The 24,061-nt window shown below is 34.8% G+C and overlaps 4 protein-coding genes and 1 long non-coding RNA gene across 6 annotated transcripts; 2 read left to right on the top strand and 3 right to left on the bottom strand.

Moving 5' to 3' along the window:
• Window positions 1-2,473: 2,473 nt before the first annotated feature.
• Window positions 2,474-2,961, top strand: LOC125189191 (probable protein phosphatase 2C 67). The gene is made up of 2 exons (XM_048086456.1): window positions 2,474-2,680; window positions 2,755-2,961. Exons 1-2 carry the CDS (start codon window positions 2,474-2,476, stop codon window positions 2,959-2,961), a joined length of 414 nt encoding a protein of 137 aa, XP_047942413.1.
• Window positions 2,962-3,820: 859 nt separating this feature from the next.
• LOC125212750 (uncharacterized exonuclease domain-containing protein At3g15140) lies at window positions 3,821-8,162 on the bottom strand. The gene is made up of 7 exons (XM_048113000.1): window positions 7,894-8,162; window positions 7,614-7,816; window positions 6,610-6,690; window positions 5,988-6,128; window positions 5,570-5,693; window positions 5,080-5,284; window positions 3,821-4,356 (listed from the first exon to the last, which is right to left on the bottom strand). Exons 1-6 carry the CDS (start codon window positions 8,143-8,145, stop codon window positions 5,087-5,089), a joined length of 999 nt encoding a protein of 332 aa, XP_047968957.1. The 5' UTR covers window positions 8,146-8,162; the 3' UTR covers window positions 3,821-4,356; window positions 5,080-5,086.
• A 2,067-nt stretch (window positions 8,163-10,229) lies between these two features.
• LOC125202207 (homeobox-leucine zipper protein ATHB-52-like) lies at window positions 10,230-10,817 on the bottom strand. 2 transcript variants are annotated; one of them, XM_048100572.1, is made up of 2 exons: window positions 10,446-10,817; window positions 10,230-10,391 (listed from the first exon to the last, which is right to left on the bottom strand). In XM_048100572.1, exons 1-2 carry the CDS (start codon window positions 10,781-10,783, stop codon window positions 10,253-10,255), a joined length of 477 nt encoding a protein of 158 aa, XP_047956529.1. In that variant the 5' UTR covers window positions 10,784-10,817; the 3' UTR covers window positions 10,230-10,252. The 2 variants fall into 2 exon arrangements, with proteins under 2 accessions (XP_047956529.1, XP_047956528.1); XM_048100571.1 differs by having other exon boundaries at window positions 10,230-10,817.
• A 6,700-nt stretch (window positions 10,818-17,517) lies between these two features.
• LOC125213385 lies at window positions 17,518-20,038 on the bottom strand. Its single transcript, XR_007174936.1, has 2 exons — window positions 19,929-20,038; window positions 17,518-17,885 (listed from the first exon to the last, which is right to left on the bottom strand). It is a non-coding gene; the product is annotated as an uncharacterized LOC125213385 (long non-coding RNA).
• On the top strand, window positions 19,855-22,435 carry LOC125213377 (protein CUP-SHAPED COTYLEDON 2-like). Its single transcript, XM_048113892.1, has 3 exons — window positions 19,855-20,407; window positions 20,491-20,774; window positions 21,685-22,435. The coding sequence occupies exons 1-3, from the start codon at window positions 20,245-20,247 to the stop codon at window positions 22,147-22,149; spliced, it is 912 nt and encodes a 303-aa protein (XP_047969849.1). The 5' UTR covers window positions 19,855-20,244; the 3' UTR covers window positions 22,150-22,435.
• The last annotated feature ends 1,626 nt before the right edge of the window (window positions 22,436-24,061 follow it).

Here is a 24,061-nt window from a genome sequence, read left to right on the forward strand (position 1 = left end):
ACGGCTACACATTAATTTATTGAAAATCAGAACATGTGGTTAAACTTAAATATGTAGTAGTCCCTCAATTTTAAAATTTGTTAAGTTGATATCTTTAGCGATTATTCTATGGTAAAGTATTTACGTCTTTACGCGTAGTTGGTGTGGCGCATACGTGTCTCAAATTCATAATGTGGCCGAATCGGGGTTGATTGTTGTGAAACTTATGGTGATTGTAAATATGAAGATTCGAGGAGATTAAAACCCAAAGTTTGGTTGTTACATCACGTGTGATTTCAACAGAGGTATGTGGAGCAATTACGAAAAATGTCAAATTCATGATTTTTTGGTTGTTGATAAGCTAGACACCCTGCAAATATTTTTATCAATAGTGACATGTACAGATCTCTACGTATTCCGCTAATAACGGATTCAGTATATAAAATATGTGGAATAATACACTGTGAAAAGGTCGTTGTTGGTGGGAAAGTCACTCACAATGGATAGGAGAGGAAGAATGGAAGCAATTCAAGCAAACTTCAAATCTAAATTGGTTGGGGGCAGAACTATCCCTCATCATTGAAAGCATTCCCGGTGCCTGCACCCAGACAAGCAACATCTATTTTGGGACGGACATAAGCTAGGATCAGGCTCTGCGATTATCGATTTCCATCAAGCTTGGATATATAAGGGAGTCACTATGCAAGCTAGTAAGGAAAAAAATATGAATCTTGAATACCAGATTGACACATGGGGCATAGCATGTAGGTTACTCACCCTTCGAACATGTTTAGGCGAAATTTGGGGATGAGTAGTCTGTTCGATGAATTTTAATTTTATTGTTTTTAATAAATTGTACTCTCTCCGTTCCATAGTAATAGAGTCATTTTGTCATTTTAGTACGTTCTATAGTAATAGAGTCAACACATTTTTCTACACTTACTTTACTTTCTTTTACTTTTTTCTCTCTTCATCTCTCTACCTTTTTTCATTTTCCACTTTATTCTCTCTTTACTTAACTCACCTAACACAATTTTTCTTAATCTCTGTGCCAAAAAAAATGTCTTCATTACTATGGAACGGAGGAAGTATTTAGTAACTACATTTTGTAGTTTCTATTTTTATCTAAATTTTATGGGTAATATGATGATATATTTAATATAAATGCATTTTTAGAATTTCATTATTAATATTTAATTAAAATTATATTGGTTGAGTAAAATTAAAATGAACAATTCGTGAAATAGTGGGAATCATGAATATTGATGAAAGGAATTGTTGTTGTAAGTGTTGTGTCTTAGTTAAGGAATGAAAGAAAAAATATGGATAAAAGTGGTGTAGGGTCCAGAATAGTGTTGAGCGAACTCTTAATTAAGAGCACTATTGCTCTACTGCTCATGCTCTTAGGTCTAAACATGTGATTTTTCTTGAGACGGAACGTGCTAAACCTGTTAGCAGAACCGGATCATCTAAAATGCAAGCGCATTAGAAATCGCTATCATGATAAAGTTATGTGGCAAAAGATTATAAAAATTGTTAAGGGTTTATAAATATAAAATGATAACTTTATGAAATTATAAAAAAATTATCGTTTTGGGAACAGATTAAAATGGAAAAGGAGGAAACAAGTTGAGTGCAAATTACTTATTATAATGGGGCAGAGTGAAATTACGGTATTACAGAGGTGTTTTTTGCAAATTCATTGATTAAATTAGCGGGAGAAACTCAGTTGTTTAATTAGCACTGATATTAACAACTGCTAACAAGAAGGAAAAATCATAGTTGCATTTTCTTCCAATTCATCTTGAAAGACAATGGGAATCGGTAAAAGCATCTCCAAGGGGAAAAGGTATATTTTTCATTTATCTTCTTAAAAAGGTAATTATACATTCTCAAAATTTAATGGACTCCAAGAGAAGAAGGTAAATGAAAAAGACATAAAAATAACTAACTTTCGAAGTTCAGAACGGTATACTGAAGTTCGGTACGATATACCGAAATTTCGATACGATAACGTTATAGATATTATTCATACCGAAATTTCGGTATACCGAAACTTTCGATACGGTAACGATATGAAATTCTTTCATATCGATATTTTCGATACGATAGCGATACAAAATTTTTGGTACAATACACCGTATCGACCTAACCCTAATTCTAACAGGTCGGTTTGTTGTTTTTATGTTAGAATTTGTTTGCATGAATCAATGTAGTTGAAGTTGTGATGTCTTTTGTTCTCTTTATAAAAGCATGTATAGCTAATTACTTTGCATGTTACTCGTGTGATGGGGGATTAACGTCACCTGATGGGAAAATCTCAAACAACGTTTTAAAACAAGCAATTCTGAATTTGAACACCCAATTTCTTGAGCTGGTCAATGAACAAAAGGAGGTTACACCACACATGCTCTGTGTAGGATCATCTTGTTTGGTAGGTATTATTTGTGTAGGTTTTGTACATGTAGCGAATGTCGGGCATTCGAGGGCTCTAATGGGGCAGGTACGCGTTGTGACTGCGGGAAGTTCTAAGGCAGTGTTATGGGGCCTAATTAAGCCTAAAACAAATATTGTGACAACCTCGGTGAACCATTGTGCAAGTGAACAGCACGCGCGGGAGGAGGTCTGGAAGCAAATCGATTCACGTGATGTAGGCTTCGAAAAGACAGATGGCAAGTATCGTGTGAATGACTTAACAATGGTGAGAAACTCAATGTTAATCATTGCTGGTATCCATTGTATCATTATAACAGAAAACATTTTGTTCAATTTCAGGCTACAAGGTCCATCGCAGACGCTTATCTTAGGACATTGGAATTTAATAGACTAGTGTCGGACGAGAAATACAAGACAACGCACGAAAGATTTCCAGTTCTGTCATCAGAGCCTTCCATTTTCAACTACAAACTTGGACCGAAGGACAAATTCGTCATCTTTGCTTCACGTGGACTATCTCCAACTCTCCGATCAAGAAGTGGCTAAGATTGTTCACATGTCGCCACAAAAGGTAAAAGTTCCTAGGCCCATGCATATGCTTCAAAAGTTCATACGTCTAAAAGTTTCTACGTTTCGTACAGGGAATTGCAATGAAATTGCTAAAAAGAGCATTGAAGAAAGGCTTTGGGAAAGATCAATAGTTGAGGCTTAAGAAGTGGGGATGCTCTGCATTAGAGACACAAGCCCTATCAAAGAAGATATATCAGTTTGGATGATCTGCCTAGATCAAAAATTGATCAACAATTCCTCCACACGGCTAAGAACTAGCCTAAAAACTGATGGAGCTAGCTGCACCCAAACCCCACATAAATTAAACTGGCAACAGCAAATGACTCAAATTTTGGCAGCAACAAATGACTCAAATTTTGTTCTGATTGATGATATTTTGTGCATATGACTCTGTTTTGGAACACACAGTGAATTTGGTTTATGCCAGGAACATAGGCATGTGAAACAAATACTCCCTCCGTCCCGCTTTAGCAGTTCTATTGACTTTTCTGCTCTATTTTTGTAAAAATGATAAAAGTTAGTTAAAGCGGGACGGAGGGAGTACTATTTGATAGATGACTGTGAGAGTCACATTCTGATAGATGATATTCACGGTGACTCTGTTATGTTTTCTACTACTTCTCTTGATAGGGTTACCAGGCATGGCCTTTAGTAAATCTCTTTATTTGTGTTTTTACTTCTTTTGATATATCTTCTTCCAGATAAACTGTTGGCCGCATTAAACTTTTGGTATTTGACCAGAAAAGAAAATCAACATTTGTGTGTGGCAAGTGAGGTTCGCCCGTTTTTCAATTTCAAGATACAAGATTATTAAGTTTACGAGAGGGGAAGTGGATGCATCCAAAATATTGCAGAATGTAGAAATAGAAATTCATCAATCAATATTTTACATATGGGGAAGAAGATTACATCTTAACTTTGACTAGGTAGCTAAAACAAACATTAACTAATCAACCAACACATACAAGCATAAGTAGAACAATTACTCACCAATATAAAGCAGATGAATCTGAAGAAAAGTTCTAAGTTCTTTTCCGAAAGCTAGGCTATGGATGTGAAGAAAAGAGCATATCTTGAACTATAACACACTCGGATAACTACACAAAAGAGGTGAACCTACATCATCCTGCCATATGCTTTCCCTACCTCACTCGAGATAGTTTCGTTGAGTTTTGTGGAGAAGCGGCAACAAAGCCAAGTTCCCGAAGGGCAGCAAGTGCAACTCTGCCTATTCCGGAGATGGAGAGGGCTGTACAAACACAGCCGGCCACACTTGATCCAACCACACTCCCGGTCCTCACCTTTCTTTCATTTTCTCAGCAACCCCCTGAGCCTCCTTGTGATCCATTTTCACTTTGTCACGGCCATACCCTGCAGTTATTTATCAATCACTCAACACTTCTAAATAAAAATCTCCACCATCCATATGCTCAACCAATTTTTGATGAATGTGTATATATATGTAATAAAAAGACCTGAAGTCCACTCAACAAACACACACACACACACACAACAAGCTTCAAACACTAATTAGCTTGTGATTCTACACAGGAAACAGCCTTATGCTATCCTGCTTATGCAATAGGAAAAAATCCAGAACGACCAACACACTTCCACAAATTGTTCCAAATCTCAACAATTCAGCTACCTCACAAGTCAAAAAACATTATTCAGCTCAAAACTCTACTAATGAAACTCAATATTTGCAGTACACATACCTGAAATCCACACACACACACACACACACACTCAATAAGCTTCACCCTTATTAACTTGTGATTCTACACAGAAAACAGTCTAATGCTACCATGCTTATGTAAGAGGAAAATTCCAGAACAACAAACAAGAAAAATGTACTCCAATATTTTTGTAGTTGATTAAAAGTTTAAACCTTGAGACATAATTAAACCAAATACACACACACACACACACACACACACACATATTTCCAAATTCCAACAAATTTAGCTACCTCGCAATTAACAAAAAAAAACATTCAGCTCAAAACTCCACTAACGAAAACTCACAATTCACATAAATAAACCATAAGCTTGTGAATTTCAGTCTGAGGGGAAAGTCGACCTCATTACTTACCGAGAAACTAGATACGATTCTGAAAGAGAAATCTGACAGCGCTAGGGGAGCTGTGAGTTCTTTTCGCGGTAATTTGCATGAAGGCGCCATCCGTGAGCATATGCTGCAACACTCTTGCAATATTTTTTGAATCGTCAATGCCAAGATGGTGGCTTCCTAATGGTTTTAAACGGAGTTCTCTCATCATTGAAAGCATTCCCGGTGCCTGCATCCAGACAAGCAATGTCCAAGTGAATATGGACAGACGTAACAAGAAGCAAGGTCTACAAGTGCAGTAAGCCATCGTCCTTCAACAACATAATCATACAGCACCAACAACATATATTTTGGGACGGATATAAGCTAGGATCAGGCTCTGCGATATGGATTCAACAAGTGGTGCACGAATTCACAAAGTTATCGATTTCCATCAAGCTTGGATATATAAGGACAAAAATATGAATCTTGATTACCAGATCGACACATGGAGCATAGCATGTAGGTTACTCACCCTTCGATTGTAGAAGTTTAGGTAGATGTCCTTCAGATTGATCCATTCCATAAAATATGGTGGAAGCTCCATCCTGGATACCTCACATTGCTGGGGTACTTTGGTTTTCAAATCCCAATTCCCACTGGTGCATACCAATTGCATTAGTCATAACAATATAAGCAAATGAATCGAACTAATTCAAGAATGTGACAATAATCATGTCATTTGGAACTAGCAAGGGTAAAATGCTCAAGTTAAAGAAAATGGAAAAAACAAAGTAAATGGAATTACAGAGCATATGAACTATCAAGCAAAGGGGACTTCATAAAGGTTTAAAATATTATCATATGATAATGCAAAGGCATACTCATCAACCAAACAGCATGTTGCATTTGTATATTTTCCAAGAACATAGATATTTTAGCAAGCAGCTCACCAAGTTACAAATGCTGCACCATTGAGACGTCCATCTCCCTCCTCTGTCCATAACCTACTACCCACATTGCGCTCCACTCTCAGCCAACTTTCAAATTGTTCAATGACCTCAGGAAACGTTATGGCTGTGTCATGCCAGACACTACAAACATCACATATTTTGGATAAGTTTTTGAAGCAAGCAACAATTATCAAAATTATGCATCATATGGTTATCTCTAAGAAATATAGGAGGCTAGGAGCCAAAAGAAGAGAGCAATGAAGAACAAAGCGTCTTAAAAGATAATGATGTCAGATAAGTGACAGTGAAGGCTTGTACAAACAATGAGGTCACACAAATACAAGGAAAAAGATTCAAACTCTATGCCTGCTTATACTTTTGTGGATGAAGATGATGAGGATGAAGATATTAATATGATTGGCTCTGATGAAGGAAAAGAGGACCCGCTTTTGAGTGACGATGATATAATTTAGTTATGTGTTCTATGTAATCTGCAAAGGCGGTCCTTAAATCCACATAATCCAGGTAATAACCCTCCAATGCAGAGCAAAAGAAAATAATTGAATGTAAGAAGAATAATAGAACTAAAAATAGAACAAAGTAATTGAGAGAAAGACCATACCGGTCAACCCCAAAAGCACCATACTTTCCCTCAATGTACTCATTTATTCTTTTCTCATTCATCTTTGTAGGCCTTACGAACCTGAAGAAGTAAGGAGAAAGTACAGAAATCTGATAAGTAGTGAGTTAATCTTGATAAATACCACGGTGCATGGTAAACACCCAATGCTTGCCCCAGATTTAGCAGCAGATAAAGTCAAACAGCACCCAACAAAATATACAAACAAAATCATGTGATAGATAAATCAAAAGGTTGCAAGTGTGAGTCCGAATGAAGGCATCAAAAGGCGCAGTTCCTTGTGATGGAACTTGATGAATGTGGATGTGAAGACCAACTCAACGATTGATCTAAAGAAAGCATCTTATTTGTGATCGAAGGATGGTGCGGATATAGTAAGGAAGCAAGTTGGTGGCTGAAGGAGACGTGAGCATCTTGAAGTCTTGTCCATAGGGAGGAATCTCAAAGCAAAAGAATTTCCATGTGAAAAGGAGACTATGAGGGGGTGTTTCCTCTAGGTGATGTGATGGATTGATAAATTTTGAGGTTGTTTGATCATCCAAAACCATAGAACACTCAATCATACGTTTAATCTATCACTCAAAATAAACATTAAACACCTCCTTCAAAAACACAGCCCTATTTATCATCAATCTAATCTATCGCGAAATTCTCGTTTTGAATGATTCTAGAAAAAAGGTCCCCTGAATGTGAACCTTTTTTTGCATTCTACGAAAGGGAAACATGACAGCACGCCAATTCTCATGGCGTGTAAACCTCCGCCTTCTCTTTAAACACGCTTATAGCACTGAAACACGCTGTTAACATTGACATGTTTACCTTCATACAATACAAAAAAAGGTTGGAACCGCTTTTCTAAAATCACCCCGAATTGGGAATTTTTCCCTAGTCTATCACCCAGAGTGACCATCCCCTCAAAGAAAATTAACAAGCTAACTATCTAGGTACAAGTAAGCCAACACCAATTGCAGGAAAAGGTACAATACCTGTGAAACACATCCACCACATCCAAAGTTTTCGCATCAAACAACAGCACAGGAAACTCCAGAATCTCAACTTTGCCCTCTAAATCGAGCACCAGAAAGTAATCGAACTTTTGTTCCCGGAGATTCCTCAGCTCCGGAATTCCATCCCGCAGCTCAATCGAGCAGCTATGGCAGAACTTCTCAACATGCATAGAATCATCCATCTACACAAAATCACTCCACATTATCCAACTAATCTATCAATTAACAGCATGTTTCGAAGGTATTCGAGCGTGTTTACCATGGTGCATTTGCCTTGGGTGTAGTACAAGCACATTGGCTTCCAGTTTGAATTTCTGCGCATTGTTGGAATTTCAGATTGCGTGAGAGTAGACGGCGCGGATTCTTCGATTGAGGCGCAGCAACGGGTGATTGAGGGTTTGAATTTGGGCTGATTGATGGAAGTGGAGAGTGAGGAGAGGTGGAGGAAAGGCGGCGGATGAGGGGAGAGAAGAGGGGCTCGGCGAAGCAGGGGAAGGCACCGAGTGGCCATGGCCGTCAAGCTAAAATTGAGGGCTACAATTTCAAATAGTATGTTTTTATATTTACTAGTAATTTATTTAAATCACAAATTATAAAAAATATTATTGCTATGAGAATTGGAAATAAAATACTACGGTGTATGAAATAAATATTTTATTTTTTCTTTTTTTAAAATAATTTATTATAGGAAAACATTGGTAATATTTACGATAAAAATAAATAGTGTACATTTATAAAAGAAATGGTTGTGTGTATTTATATCCATCAATATATGTTATGAAACTATGAAATTTCTAAAATGAAAAATTTATGCACTTTTCTCAATAAAAAATTGGCTTGAAAATATTTAAAATATAGGGATTTTAGATGAATAACAGAATAAGGTTGGGGAAATATAGGGAAATATATTGAATTTCAAAACTTTTGTCATGATGAGGAATAAACCTTGCAATGTGAAACAATGAGGAAGAAAATTTTGCTAAGAAACCTTCATGCACTTCATTTATTAGAGAACAATGTGAATTTTATGGAAATATAGATGAACTTAATAGCTCACCTCATATAATCTCTTTTAAATAATTACTAATTTTCAACAGAATATAAGTTAACTAGTACTAGTATTATGTTTCTATGGAATCTTTGTTAAATAATGTGAATGTATGGATTCAACAATTGGATAGTTTGCTCTTAATGAGCTGAGCTCAAAACCAAAAGTTGAGGGAAAAAGTGATCGATGAATCTACTATAGAGTTTCAAATCACGATCTAAGGGTAGAAAGCATTTCAATTGCATTTCGCGCCTATCTCGCTTTCAAAATTAAGATTAGACGATCCAAATGCATTCTATGTGGATATCGGATTTCCTCTATTTTAAATCCGACCGAAGCATAATCGTAAAAGTACATACTATGATACTACAATTGCTTATTGATATGTCTTTCTCCAAGCTTGTCAAATTGGTTATTGTGTTAATTTTTTTATGTGGAATGTCGGGTTTTCTCTATTTCAAATCGGAATCGGAGCATAATCATAAAAGTACATAGTATGATACTGCATGTGCTTATTGATACGTCTGTCTTCAAGCTTGTCAGATCGATTAGTGTGTTACCTTTAGAAGTGAATGTCACGTACAACTTAATTTATTTTGATATTTGTTTCTTTTATAGTTAGTTATATGACGACGAACAGAATATATAAGAAAACATTGACTAATTAATCCGTCATTTTATATTTAAAGATTGATTAGTTTTAACTTTTTTATTACTATAAGAGAGGCAAATTATAAAAACAAGTCACGATCTAGTTAGTTTGAACATATACGATCCTCAAACAATTTTGGCAACGAATTCAATACCCCAACACGAGAATTCACAATAGCTATAAACTCTTTATCGATCCCAAATTATTTTAATTGACATCAAAATATAACATCCAATCCATCTTATATCTAATACTATTGAATAATAGAAGTAGCATGTTTTATCGATATATATCTTCGTCAATTAAACGTAAAACACCAATAGCAATATATCTCGAGTTTCAACCTTTATTCATGAGGGAATCCAAGTACCAAAAGAATTTGCATCCTTCATAGAATCGAATACCATAGTGGTTCACCAAACTTTTACATGATGAATATTCCACGAATTCTTTTAACTAATATCGAAATCAACTCTCAAAAATTCTTATCTACCTTGCCACATGTATATTCCCAACCAAAAGAACAAACAAACAACCCAAACGTGATCAAATTTAGTCCAACAAATCACCAAAAAATCATAAAATTTTGTCAAATTCACATCCCTCCCATAACTTCAAAAACAATCGCAAAACCATGAAGTTTCGCAAATCAAGCAAACGTCGTTATTTTTTTAATATATGATAGCATCGTTTAACTTACTGACGGTGACCAAATACAATTTCACAAAATAAAATCATGGTTTTTCGACTATTAAAGTTAGAATTTTAACAAACGTGGAGTTTGATTTTTCTAATAATTTGCCCGAATAAATTAGTGAGATAAATTCAATTATATATTTATATATAATATAAATATTATATGAAACTTTATTTGAACCAAAAAGATGAAAAAAAAAAAAAAAAAAAAAAGTTAGTTTATTATACCCAATAATCTCTTTCATTCACAACTTCCGAAACCGGCTTAGCCATCAAACAAGCATACAGCTCTTCCACATTCGGCCAATTAGCCGAGCAGCCGACGTCCTCATTGAGGCTCGAGCTGCCCCCTCCGCCGCCCGTCTCGTCGCAGCAGCTCGACAGCTGCGACGAGACGGGCGGCCCTCCCCCGCCCCGAGCCGCGGCGCCCAGCATGTCCTGGGCCCGCCTCAACTCGGCGCGGAGCAGGCCGACCTCCTTCTCGAGCTCCCTCTTCTCGGCCAGCGCCGCGTCGAGCCGCAGCTGCATGGCGCCGTGGTCGAGCTCCAGGCTCTGGCTCTTCCACCGCGCCCGCTTGTTCTGGTGCCAGATGGCAATCTGCCGGGGCGGGACCCCCAGGTCCCGCGCCAGCTGGAATTTCCGCTCCGGCTCGAGCTTCTTGCCCGAGTCGAAGCTGGCTTCCAGGAGCCGAACCTGCTCCTGGCTCAGCCGCTTCTTCTGGATTTTGCATGTTTTTGAGGCTTGATTGTTCATTTTTTTTCTTCTTTTTAAATTTTTTTTTGGGGGGGGGGGGGATTGAATGTGGGATTTGGGGAATGTGTGAGAGAGTGTATAAATAGGGAGGAATGTCAAAATTGGTGATTGTTGTGGGAAGGCAAGTACTAATTAATGAGTATTTAAGTGGGGTTTGAAAAAATTGAGATTTGGGGTTGTTTTATTTAATTAAATAGATAGATATAGGTGGTGGTGGCTGACTTCTCATGCATGAGGGAACTGTTTTCACGTGGGTTTGGTCCTACAATGGAAAGTCTAGAAATAGGCTATCTTTTTTTTTGTTTATTATTCTATTCTTGATTTTAGGGTTTGTGGGGTTGGGGGTGGGGTTTGGGATTGGGATATATATATTCTAGTTAATAAAATAGGTTATCTAGTTGGGGATTAAGATGAATAATTGGGTTATAATATAGCAATACAGATCGAGTTCCAAGTTTGGAGCATGAACTTGGTTTTGCTTTAAATGAATTTGAATTAATAAGATGGATATATGTGTATTATAAGTAGTAGTAAGAGTATGCTTTTGTCACTAGCATAAAATAGAGTTGGTTACACAACTGTAGTAACAAGATCATGTCCATTTATTTATGGAGAATTGGATAAGATAAAACTGTTTGAATAGTTTATGTTACTGTTTTTAAGTTGAAGTTAGTGTGTGGTTCAATTGATGACATGATGTCTAATTGAATGTGTAGCATGTAATTTTTGTGCAAAAATATCAGATAAGAATTAGTTTCAAGCCTTAGATTATGGTAAACTACAATTAAGTGGTTGTGTTCGAATCTAATGAATCATAATATGAATTCACAATTACGAAATTGTTCAGAAAAGTAAAGAAATCAACAAAACAATAAGGTAATTAAGAGTTCTATCAAAAACTGCACGAGAACAAGAAAATAGAAGCAAACGAGAATCATGGATTCATTGTGTAATAACATCAATTGCGAAATAGTTAGGAATAATAACAGCAATAAAAAGTAATGAAATCATCGAAATAACAAAAACAAGTGTACTATCTAAAATCACACAAAAACAAGAAACAGAAGCAAACGAGCAAACGAGCAGTACACGTCATGGCATTATAGGCGCCTTTGTTCTTGTGTATATCTGTATAAAATATAAATTGTCTGATAAACAAAAGTGTGGAACCTGCGACTATTCTTACATATATGTATCTGGAATCCAACGAAAAGCAGAAAACAACAGCTGAATATTTGCAATGTTTGAGAATTAGACCTTTGAATTTCTATGTCTTTCTCATATATGGTGGCCTTTTTTCCTTTATGTGGCTTCAAATAGTATGACTTAGTTAGCTTCCGATAGTGTACAACGTGGGGTCATCCTCTCTTACAATGATAAAGCATATAATTAGAGGGATTGAAATCACTTCCTAGTTCCTAGCATATTTAGTTACCACACTTCAAAACCTTTTATTTATCTTGTATTTTTTTTTTTTTTTCATGTTTTTTTATTTTTCATTTATCTGTTATAGTGAAGAAGATCACCACCGATGTGTGAAGATATGGTGCAACAACTATAGTTGTTTAATGCATGTCCCAACTTAAAAACATAAGTAGGGCCCAACCCAACCCCGGAGGATTGGTTCAGAGCTACCACAATGTGGGATCGGCGATAGTCCCAACTTCCAAGGGTCTAATTTAATGGAGTTTACAAAGTTAATAATAAGTTGATATATGAATCATTTTGCTGCAACATGTTACCCTCCATATATCAACTTATATACTCCTATTACATGATCCATCACTTTCTCCACCCACAATACATTTTTAATGACAGTAAAACTATGTCTAAAATGAGATAATTAATTTATTAATTCGATTTGCACCCAATTAAATTTAAGTTGAAGAGATGGGTAAAGTATTACTACTATATCATATTCTACTAATTAAAGATGCACTCTATTTTCCTCATGCTATTTTAAAGAAAATCAAAAGTCGTACGGACTGAGAATGGTTAAGCCAATGGGTATTGGGGTCAGAATTCAGATCCAAGACTTATTAGAAAGTTTGACGCCACCGCCGCCGGCAAGTTGACATCAAATTGCACAACTTTTTTGACGAATTAGTCTTCATCCTTGCCATAAATAGACAAGTAAATTTGGAATTGCATTTATTTGATGTATGTGACAGCCAATTGTATACTTGAGAATATTATATTATTATAAATTAAATGTGTCCCACATCCAACTTCTCATTTCACTCCAAGTAAATAAAATTAAAGACGCAATGCGAAAAAAAGTCTTCAAATTGAGAGCACATTTGTCGATTGTATTTTAATTTTTTTTCGAAGCTTTCATTTGTGCTTTTTAATTTCAAATGAGACACCAAGAATAATAACACTCACTTCATAATATTTTTTTTTTTTGGATGATTTTATTTGTATCTTTTAATTTTAGTTAAGACACTGGTAATGATCACATTTCTGTAACATATATGATGGGGGAGCGCTAGGGTGCATTTTTAATTAGAATGCTAACGTAGATCCAATCGGGTGCTGCCACGTGACACGAAAAAAATAATATTATAAACACAAAAATGCATTACACATTTGTGAAGTTGTACATGCATTTCCGCAGATTGCATTTTAGTTATAGGCAAATTGCATTTTATAATGTTAAGTTTTGCATTTTAACATAAATTGTCTATAATGGAAAATAAACTAGGAGTATATATAAATGCAATCCGTTTATATATAAAATGCAAATTAAACAGTCAATATCTAAATGCAAAACTTAACTATAAAATATGCAATCTTCCTATAACTAAAATGCAATCTGCTAAAATGCATCTATCATTTCTACGAATGTATATTGCATTTTAGTGTTTACAATACTGCATTTTTCGTGCCGCGTGGCAGCACGTGATTGGATGTACGTTATCACTTTAAAATTAGTTAGCATATTAGTATATCTCATATACGATGTACTTAAAAACATACTAAATTATTACATGTAATTAAATGGAAAATTGTGTTTAACTATTGTTTAGTGGTGTAATAGTGATGTAGTATAAATAGCTAAAAAATACCAAGATAATTGAAAATTATATTTATAAATTATTTAAATCCATACTAAAAATCGCCATAATTAAATTAAATTTGGGCTGTAATTTATAAATAATATTACATGTTTTATGACTTCAACACAATATATTTGAATTTATATATTGTTAAAGAACAATGGTACTGTTAATCACTAGTTGATATTGGGTCCATAGTTCCCGTGGGTTGATGTCTAAATTTAACTTTTATGCGGGGATGGATTACTTTATTTTTTATTCCAACTTTTGAGTTGAGATTTTGATTGAATGCAATAAAAGGAATACATATTGAATCTCAAATAAATAACTTTATTCCTACGCCAAAAAAAAAATCGAGGACGGTACGAGATTTAATAAATCTTAATTGTAATAAGAGTTATGAATAAAACATAAATTCATAATTTTATTAAAAGAACTAAAAATTACATAAAGTCACGTAATTTTATCGAAGGGAAAACATAATTGAGAAAGCAGTAGTTTATATAATAAATAAATAAAATAAAATAGTCGGTCTCATATCGTCTCACTGGCCAGTGAATTCGCATGCTCAAGTAGGCATACGTCCGCGGGTGCCGCGTGTTCAGCACAACTCGTGTACGTACTATAACGTACATGTGCGATCAGCACGCGGCTCCGACATCACTAAACTAGGTACATGTTACAACATGATATATTTGTACTATATATATAGCAGGTGGATAGACATGGTATCCCCACATAATACGTAAGACTTGATGTTATAAAAGCTAAGTTCATGTATCAATATAGCAAGCAACCATGATTGCACTTTGAACTTAAATTTGGCATCTGCCAAAATATTTTTTGAGGTGGTCCTAATCTAGGGTTTCCTACCTGACGTTTGGATTAATTTCAACTGGCTCCCACATTTTTGCATATTGGGAACATTTATAACTTGATTGGACCAATTAAAAATTGTATTTTGTTAATTATTGGAAACTTTGTGAAATTACATAATTGTGCTAAATTCAATGTACTACTCCTACTAGAAAGAACCCATTAATTCAACGACATACAAAGCGTACGACTTTATTTTATGTCTTGTCTTAGTTATGCCTTGATTATTATTTTAGTTTTCACTTTTGATCTACTCCCTCCGTCCCACATAATTTTACCCAATATTCTATTTTAGTCTGTCTCACATAATTTTACTCATTTCACTTTTATCATTTTTAGTAGTGCACCTCATATTCCACTAATTTATTCATACTCACATTTTATTATAAAACCAATACTTTAAGGACTCGTTTGATAAAAAAGATGGGATATGAGAAGATATGTAAAACAAGATAAGAAATACGGGCTTCATGTCAAGATATGCAAAGATATGATTTTTTTCCGTTGTTGTTTGATAGAAAAGAAATTATCTAAATTTGTATTGTATATTAAATAACATGGCTTAACTTGACAAATTGGTGGGATACATAAACAAGGTTAATGTTATAATTTTGGTAAGATTAGATAGGGTCTTGGTCTTATATTGGGCTTTGAGTTAAGTTTAACTATGATATCAAACAATTAGAAATGTCCATATATAATTCTCTATCTTGGTATTACAAACTTATCAAACATGCCCTAAAAGTAGGACCCACATCCCACCAACTTTTTCAACTCACTTTCTATTACATTTCTTAAAACCCGTGCCAAGTCAAATTGTGTAAAATTATGTGGGACGGAGGGAGTACTTGCTAGACATAAAGTACCCCCTCCGTCCCGCTTAAGATGATACGTTTTCCTTTTTAGTTTGCCCCAACTAAGATGATACATTTCCTTTTTTGGTAACTTTCTCTCTCCAGTTAATACACTCAACTACTTTTTCTCACTCCTATTAAAATATTCATCTTTCTTTATCTCTCTACTTTAATACTTACATTCATCTTCTCTCTCTCCAATTAAACATTTTAACTAATAACTCCTAAAATCCCGTGCCGGCTAAGCAATGTGTCATCTACTCATCTTAGTCGGTACGGAGGGAGTAACTCTTAACATTTTAGTTATATAAAAAATGGTTAACATGAATAAATTACTAAAAAAAAGTCTTCTTTATTTTATTATTTATTTAACTTTTTTCCCACTTTAACTATTTAATAAGTACAAGCAGTATCATTTTTATAAAAATCGCGCTTATAAAAAGTGTCTCACTTGCCGTGGAATGTAGGAAATACTATTTTTACTTTATACCTGAAATAAACCATTATAATTTCACTTTTTAATTGTGCCATATAACTAGATGTATGTAACTAAACATAGTATTAATACCTTGCATTATATTGGCATTTAATACAGTTTACCACAAACAAAGTCCAAAAACTTCACAAAATGAATACTCCACTATTTTTCATTGTGACAGTTACAGTTTTTCCATAAATTTATTTTGGACCCATAAATTTTGGGTGCCCTGTGTTTTTCAATGAGCATTTCAAACAGCGAGCCCAAAGAGCCGCGGGTAGTCTAATTTCAATGAGACGAGGTATCAAAGCAAATCTGTAAACTGGGCTTCATTAGAAATCTAGTTATCTAATACTACAAGTACTAGATTAGTTAAATTGTGGTATAAAATTTGATCAAATTTTAATTTATCTCACAATAAAAAAAAATATTAACCTACATACAATATTTTAATTTGTTGTTTTTTCAACCAAACAATGTACTCTAACAAAAGGGTGTCATTATTTAACTAACTCCACTCTTCGTAATGTTAATATACTCCATCCGTTCCACGTTACTTGAGACGTTTCTTTTTGGCACTGGATTTAAGAAAATTGTGTTTAGTAAGTTAAATAAAGTAGAAGAGTGAATAAAGTAAGAGAGAGGGGAGAGAGTAAAACAAAAGAAAGAATAAAGTAAGTTTGATTAGATGTTTTGTTTTTAACCAAAAAAGAAATGACTCAAGTAATTTGGGACAATCCAAAATGAAATACGCCTCAAATAACTTGGGACGTAGTATGTCATACCAACTACTATTTCAATATGAAATAACTGCAAACGTATCTAACTTTTGATTTTTTTGCTAGTTTTTAAAATTGCTTGACAGACCAGCATTTACCCTAACTCCATGATTTTTCCGACAATATGTTCTACTACTTAAGAAAATAAGATAATATAAATAAAATTAAAATAAAATGAAAATAAAGAAGTTGACCCGAGGATGATGTCCATATATGATTTAATGATTTTCATATCACATACTTACGATTTACTTAAGAACTTTTATCATGAGTTGATTGTAAATAAATCCAAACTTTGAACTTTTTTTAAAATTTGCACAACAGATCAGGATTCAAATTAAATTATTAATATTGACAGTTTACCATACCTAATATAGTAAAATAAAATAAATTCAAATATGCATACAATCGAACCCAAAGAGTGCGGGTTGCCAAATATTAAATCAAATCAAATTTGTAAATTGGGTGTAACTATAATCTGGTTACTGAATAGCGTGAAATTTGTTCAAATTCTAATTTATCCTACAATTATAAAAATTATTCAAATAAAATTTCAAGAACAAAGTACTACAAATTATATCGTTTAACTCATCAACAATGCTATACAAATATGAGATGAATTCCAAGAACAATTTTCACCGGGACATAATTGTAAACAAAATTTTAAAAATTATAGAATGGATAAGGATTCAACCAAAATCATGATTCTTTTTAACAATTTACTCAATCCAATAAAAGAAAAAGAAAAAGAAAAAGAAAATAAAGGGGAGAGAGAGGGGTTGATCTGGTGTGTGATGGTGTGGTCCCATTACAGTGAGCAGCAGGTGGAATACCAATTGGTCACGCCATACTCAATATTTGTGTATATTTGGGGTTTTACGTCCACTGCCACACCTAAACTTGAGGGCGGCGCGCACCTTACTTCACTTGTCGTCATCTCTCTATCTATCTCTCTCTCATCTTTATATAAGTAACTTGTTATAAGTTATGCTACAGCTGCATATCTCTTGTCTTTTCTCATGCCTCTCCAAAGTCAACTATTGGTCGAATGGATGTCTGATTACAAGTTTCGTGTCAAGGTGTGGACGAAGAAAAAATAATTTTACTTCTTGTAGTACTTTATTTTTCATCAAAGAGAGCACATCTAGAGCATTTAATATGTGCTTGATTGAGGGTATAATGAAAATAGAAACAACACACACTTGTACTTATATGAAGGATTGATAGGTCATTCACTATATAATATAATGGTGTTGTATTTTCGTTTTTGGTAATCTTGCAATGACAGTTCACAACTTAGATCGTTTATAAATTCGCTCATTTTTTCTTGTTTCTAGATTTACATATACAAACTATCGAAATTTGATAGATCGTAGGGGAGGAAAATGATTGTTATAATACCGCATACAACTAATTAAGTCAATTAAGAAGTTAGATCTAGAGAGTTGCGAGCGCAATCTATCTCAAAGTGGCCTCATTTCTAATAATTGAGTCGACATGCTTCCTTCTTTTCACGAAGGCCTAGCTCGTTGTGGAAATCTGAGCATGTTCAAACTGAATCATGTAATTTTAGAAAATTAAATCACTAATTTTCATTATTTAATTAATGTAATTTTTTAATTTTAATTCAGTATCTGTCGATTTTATAGTATAGCTTATCTATCAAACTGAGCAGGTTCAAACTGAATCATGTAATTTTAAAGAATCATTACTTATCATATGGCAATATAAATAAATATATAAAATTAAAGAATAATTAAATTATATCGAAATGAATAAAATTAAATTCATGGCTGACTTTTAGGCAGAAGATGATGCAACACTACAATTAGGTGTTATGACTTAAAAAATTTAAAATATTAACGTGAAAGTAGAAAAATACTCCATTTTTCAAAACTGAAAATAGGGTTATGTCATTGCATCTAGCATAATTCTAGTATTAGGCACAAAAAAAGGTAGGACATTAATTAGTTAGTTAATGCGATTGCGAAATTTTAACCATCCAGTTAAGATAATTAGTAGTCCTTTCTTTTGGATAATTCGTTGACTAAATTAATGACTCATCGCTTAACATACAAGTTTTTTTTTTCTGAAAACTTATGGTAGTTAGTAAATGATAGCCCTGAGTAGAGCCTTACCTAGCCATTACCAATTGCAAATCTCTTGTTACTATTTTTTTTATATATAGGAGTATACTTTAATGGGACTTATAAAAGCCAAGAATATTAATACTCCTACTATCTTTCTAATTTTCAATTGGGATTTGGCCTTGGAGAAATTGTAGTACTACTCCATATTCGAAAATTTTGTGTTATCAATTTAAAACAATACTCCATAGGCCATAGGCATTGATTAATCTTTTACTACAGTACTCCCTCTGTCCCAGTTTAAGAGTCACATTTTACCATAAAAATCCGTCTCAATTTAAGAATTATATTTAGAATCTTCCATATCTGGACATAAAATTTTACCCTATTATTCATCAAAATTACAACCAAATGTCATTATCTACATAAAAATAAACAAAAAAAATGAAAAACCGAAAAGTCAAAGTATCTCACTTTCCACCAACTCACTTCATTTATTATACACTCCACGGCTCCACCATCTCACTTTATTTATAACTCACTCCACTAAATTATTAAAACTCATCCATAACCAATTCTAACTCCTAAACCAGGACGAGGGAGTACATTTATGCAACTATAATTTCAAGTTATCAGAGTTTTTGGCATTACAATATGAGTGTCAAATCAATAACACAGCAGTACATATTAAAAATCAGAATATTTCATTATGTAAAAAATTAAGAAAAACATTAAAATTCATTTTTTATAACTGATTTTTAAAATTACGCAATACGCTAGCTAGAATTGGACTTAGATTCATGATTACTGCAGCAAATTAAGTTTAATTTTAACTATTTGAGACAGTTGAAAATAAAGTAAATAATGAATTAGTTCCAAAAAAAAAAGAGGGTGACGTGGCTAGTTAGATGAACAGGTATAGGATAGAGCATGTGATGACAAAGTGAATCTACAGCGGTGAATCGCAGAAAAAACGAAGAAAAAAAAGGAAAAAAGGTAGAGATGGATTTACCTTGTCTCTGTCCACACGATTATTTTCCAATCTTGTACTGTGCCGCTGACACCCGAAGATATCCATCAGCTTTATCGATCCATGGTGAAATTCATCATCACCTCTCCCCCTCTCTCCTCATTTCCCCCCACTGACATAGAATTACCTGCACACTTCCTCACGCACGCACGCATATTCAAACAAATTCACACACACACTCACACACACACACGCTATCCCCGCTGCCGATTGCAGCAGGCCTCTGATTCTCCCCAATTCCATCCTCTCCCCGTATAAATCCCCAATTCAACACTCCAGATCGCAGAATCCGATCTCAATGGAGAACAACAACGCCGCCTTACCTCCTGGCTTCCGATTCCACCCCACCGACGAGGAGCTCATCACGTACTACCTCCTGAAGAAGGTCCTGGACTGCGATTTCGCCAGCCGCGCCATCGCCGAGGTCGATCTCAACAAATCGGAGCCGTGGCAGCTTCCAGGTAGGCCGGATCAGGTTCAATTTCTTCTTCGATTCGGTGATTTTTGTGTTTATTGATGGAATTGAGATTTTTTGGGGGTTTAGGGAGGGCGAAGATGGGGGAGAAGGAGTGGTACTTTTTTAGCCTGCGCGATCGGAAGTATCCGACGGGGCTGAGGACGAACCGCGCGACGGAGGCCGGGTACTGGAAGGCGACGGGGAAGGATCGGGAGATTTACAGCTCGAGAAGCGGAGCGATGGTGGGGATGAAGAAAACCCTAGTTTTCTATAGGGGAAGAGCGCCAAAAGGGGAGAAGAGTGATTGGGTTATGCATGAGTATCGCCTTGAAGGGAAGTTTGCTTATCACTACTTGTCTCCTAATTCTAAGGTAATTTTTTTTATAAATATTTAATTTATTTTATGTAACATAGGTGAAATATTTTAATCTTGTTATTGAGTTAAATTGAAGGAAAATAAAGTACTAGGAAAAAAAATCATCATTTTTTGTGAGTGAAGAATAATGTGTGAACAAGTTGATATTTTTAGCCTAATTTATGTTGTGAAGTATTGTGAAAATTGATATTATACCTTTTAGTTATACATGTGTGAATAGGTTAATATTTTTAGCAGAATATATAGAATAATAGTAGTGTCTATAGTTGAAAAATGTTTGAAAAATGAAAATTAGGGATTTTTATGACAATAAATAATATTAACATAATGATTAAAGCTATGCGATGTTTTTACTATTTTGGTTATTTTAGTATTCTGTTAAAATCTATTCAACCTAACCTGACGCTTTAGTTCCAAAATTTTTATTAGAAGGAAATAATTGTGCATTATTGAGTGAGCATTCAGTTAAAATCTGTTCATCCTAATTAATTATGCATTATTGAGTTTTCAGAAGGAAATAATTGTGCGCCATTTGCGCTGCTTTTTTAATGGCAGCAGTGATTTTAAAGCTGCTAATTAATTATCTATCCTTTTCATTTTTATGGTGTTTTAATACGATAGCGAAATGACATTTTACATGCTCATCAAAATAATTTCTCCTATTAGCGATTTTTAATTCCTTTTATTGATATTCAGCTCATGCGACGTGACATGTAAATTGTGTAGTCATTCAAATCCAGTTCCGGATTGCATTTTAGATATCATCAATCTCTTAATTGCCTTGTCACGAATAGTAGATTTGATTGATTCATGTCAAATTGTCAATCAACATTGCTTAAATCAATTTTCGATAATTTAAAAAGTTTTTGATGTAACTTTTCTATGCCACGTGGCAATCTATATAGGGAGAGTGGGTGATCTCTCGCCTCTTCCAGAAGATCGGCGTCGGCAGCTCCTCCTCCGCCGCCAAGAAGCGGCCCGCCGCCGCCGTGAGCTCAAACCCTGAAATCAGCTCTGCGTCGTCCGCCTCCCTCCCGGCCCTTCTCGAGCCCTCCACGGCCTCCAGCTGCTCCTACGACGACGTCAAGGAGCACGTGTCCTGTTTCTCCAACAACTCTCTTTTCCTTCCGCCACCGCCGCCGCCAATGGTGTCGGAGCTTCCTCCGTCGTCGTCGTCCTATGCTTCTTATTGGCCAAGGCACGGGCTTGGGGTTCCGGCCTTCCCGAGCCTGAGATCGCTGCAGGAGAATCTCCAGCTGCCGTACTTCTTTGCGCCGCCGCCGCCGCCTCCGGCGGCGGGGGAGGGCGGCGCCGATCAGATGGGGTGTTATGGAAATGTTGGGAGTGAGCTGGATTGCATGTGGCGTTAATCCTGACCTAGGAATATGGGTGTCTATGTTAGTTAGTTTGAGTGGAGGTTAATTTCTAGCTTGTTATGGGAATGTGGAACATGTGTGCGTGTGAGACATTTAATGTTTTCGGTTTTATGTTAGTACTTTTGTTGTGGGGCTGCTTGTAAGAACTTATTGTTAACTCGTTGTGTTGGTTATCTAGCATCATGTAGTAGTTTACGTCGAGTAATTAACATTTATCTTTTCCCTTTCCATTTTATATATATGTTGAAACCTTGTAGTAGTACGTAGTTATATTTGGACCTATGCATGTTCCTGTGGTGACAATTGAGATTCATATTCCTATATTTTGTTATTTCTTAAATATGCACAGATATATTGCCTATTTTGTGCCCTACTCCTTTGTCTAGTAAGAATATGTTCACTTTTTTTTTTTTTTCCATCCTACCAGATTATACACATTCTAATTTAAGAAATATTTTTTTCTCTATTGAGATTTGAGATAAGACTCATTCTCAACTAACATTATTTTAATTATTGTTATTTTTAATCTTTTTTATACTTTAGCTATTATGCATTAAAATGTTTAGTTACTTCCCTCTTTCCCATCGATTCACCTTAATCTTCATAACTTATAAATTTCAAGTCACACTCATCATAAATTACTAATTTCAAGTCACGCTTAGCATACATATATTTCTTAGCATCTCAACCCTAGATCTATCATCATATGTCATACAAAAGTATTTAGCCATCAAGCACACACTACACAACACACACTCACACGCATAACACACACACACACGGCACACACACCTCACACACTCTCGGCACACACACACACATGTTCCCATATCCCTTCTTATCCCTTTTTCACTCAATTAATATGCATGAAGGTTCAAGAACACCGATTAAATCGGTTGGAAGAAAAAGAAAAGAAGGGGTAGAAGAAGAACAACATAACTCTTAAGCAAAAATACCTTTTTAGAGAAAATCAATCGGTAGAAATAAAGTAGAGACTTGGTTCTTCAATATCCTCGGATTAAACTTCGATTTCTTCTCAAAAGATGAAGGATTTATGGAGTAAAGTGGAAGAAAATTGAGAGAGTGAATGGGGGTGAGGGGGCCGAAAATATGGGGGCTAGGTTTAGGGGTTTCTCTTATTTATAGTACTCAACAAGATCTTTAGGTAATTAGAATAGAATATTTGGTAAGATCTCATTCTCCCAATTAAATAAATAAATGAAATAATATTGTGAAGTAGGGAAGAAGAATTAACAAAAATAGAAGATGGCAATATCTCCTAATTTTCAAAAATTAGGCTAGGTAATTAGCCATGGTTTTGTTTTTGGTATTTTTCCATATAGAATAAAATATCATGGAGCAAAATAAAATAAGGAAAATCCTCCATGAAACAAGGTAGGGGCCGATTTCTATGCCCTTTAAATAAGGCATGGATTTCTTGAATATTGACTAAAATAAAGTAAGGCAAGATCTCTTGAAGTATGGAAAGATTTGGTAGAATAATTAAATTCTAGGTATGGAAGGAATCAAATAAGGGATTAACTAAAATAAAATAATTCTTTCCTTCCCATAATTAAGTGATTTTCGAAAATCACTAGAAAAACAAGGGGGCTCGATTTTTACATCTCTAAACAAGGAAATAATTGGCTCTTGGAATTTAATTTGGATAAATATCCCAAGGATTAAATAAATTCCGGAAAAATAGAAATTCTTCCTCCAAGGGGTCTAGGGTTCGAAAATTACAAGAATTAGGGTGATAAGTATTTATGGAAATTTTCTCTAATATTCTCTCTCACCCATAAACAATTAATTTACCACATAAATCACACAAATAAATAAATCACATGCCACATCATAAAGTCAATAAGTTTGACTTTTCAAACTTTCAACGCAAACCCTAACTCAA

Source organism: Salvia hispanica, chromosome 1 (assembly GCF_023119035.1).
Source record: "Salvia hispanica cultivar TCC Black 2014 chromosome 1, UniMelb_Shisp_WGS_1.0, whole genome shotgun sequence".
Classification (NCBI taxonomy): domain Eukaryota; kingdom Viridiplantae; phylum Streptophyta; class Magnoliopsida; order Lamiales; family Lamiaceae; genus Salvia; species Salvia hispanica.

Bases quoted from the DNA above. Each gene is read 5' to 3' on its own strand.
- LOC125189191 (XM_048086456.1), top strand. From the start codon at position 2,474: ATGGGGCAGGTACGCGTTGTGACTGCGGGAAGTTCTAAGGCAGTGTTA. The intron at 2,681-2,754 runs GTGAGAAACTCA...GTTCAATTTCAG, and splicing joins GTGTGAATGACTTAACAATG to GCTACAAGGTCCATCGCAGA.
- LOC125212750 (XM_048113000.1), bottom strand. From the start codon at position 8,145: ATGGCCACTCGGTGCCTTCCCCTGCTTCGCCGAGCCCCTCTTCTCTCC. The intron at 6,129-6,609 runs GTATGGTCTTTC...TGATGTTTGTAG, and splicing joins GGTGCTTTTGGGGTTGACCG to TGTCTGGCATGACACAGCCA. The intron at 5,694-5,987 runs GTGAGCTGCTTG...GGTATGCACCAG, and splicing joins GGTGCAGCATTTGTAACTTG to TGGGAATTGGGATTTGAAAA.
- LOC125202207 (XM_048100571.1), bottom strand. From the start codon at position 10,783: ATGAACAATCAAGCCTCAAAAACATGCAAAATCCAGAAGAAGCGGCTG.
- LOC125213377 (XM_048113892.1), top strand. From the start codon at position 20,245: ATGGAGAACAACAACGCCGCCTTACCTCCTGGCTTCCGATTCCACCCC. The intron at 20,408-20,490 runs GTAGGCCGGATC...TTGGGGGTTTAG, and splicing joins GGAGCCGTGGCAGCTTCCAG to GGAGGGCGAAGATGGGGGAG. The intron at 20,775-21,684 runs GTAATTTTTTTT...CAATCTATATAG, and splicing joins ACTTGTCTCCTAATTCTAAG to GGAGAGTGGGTGATCTCTCG.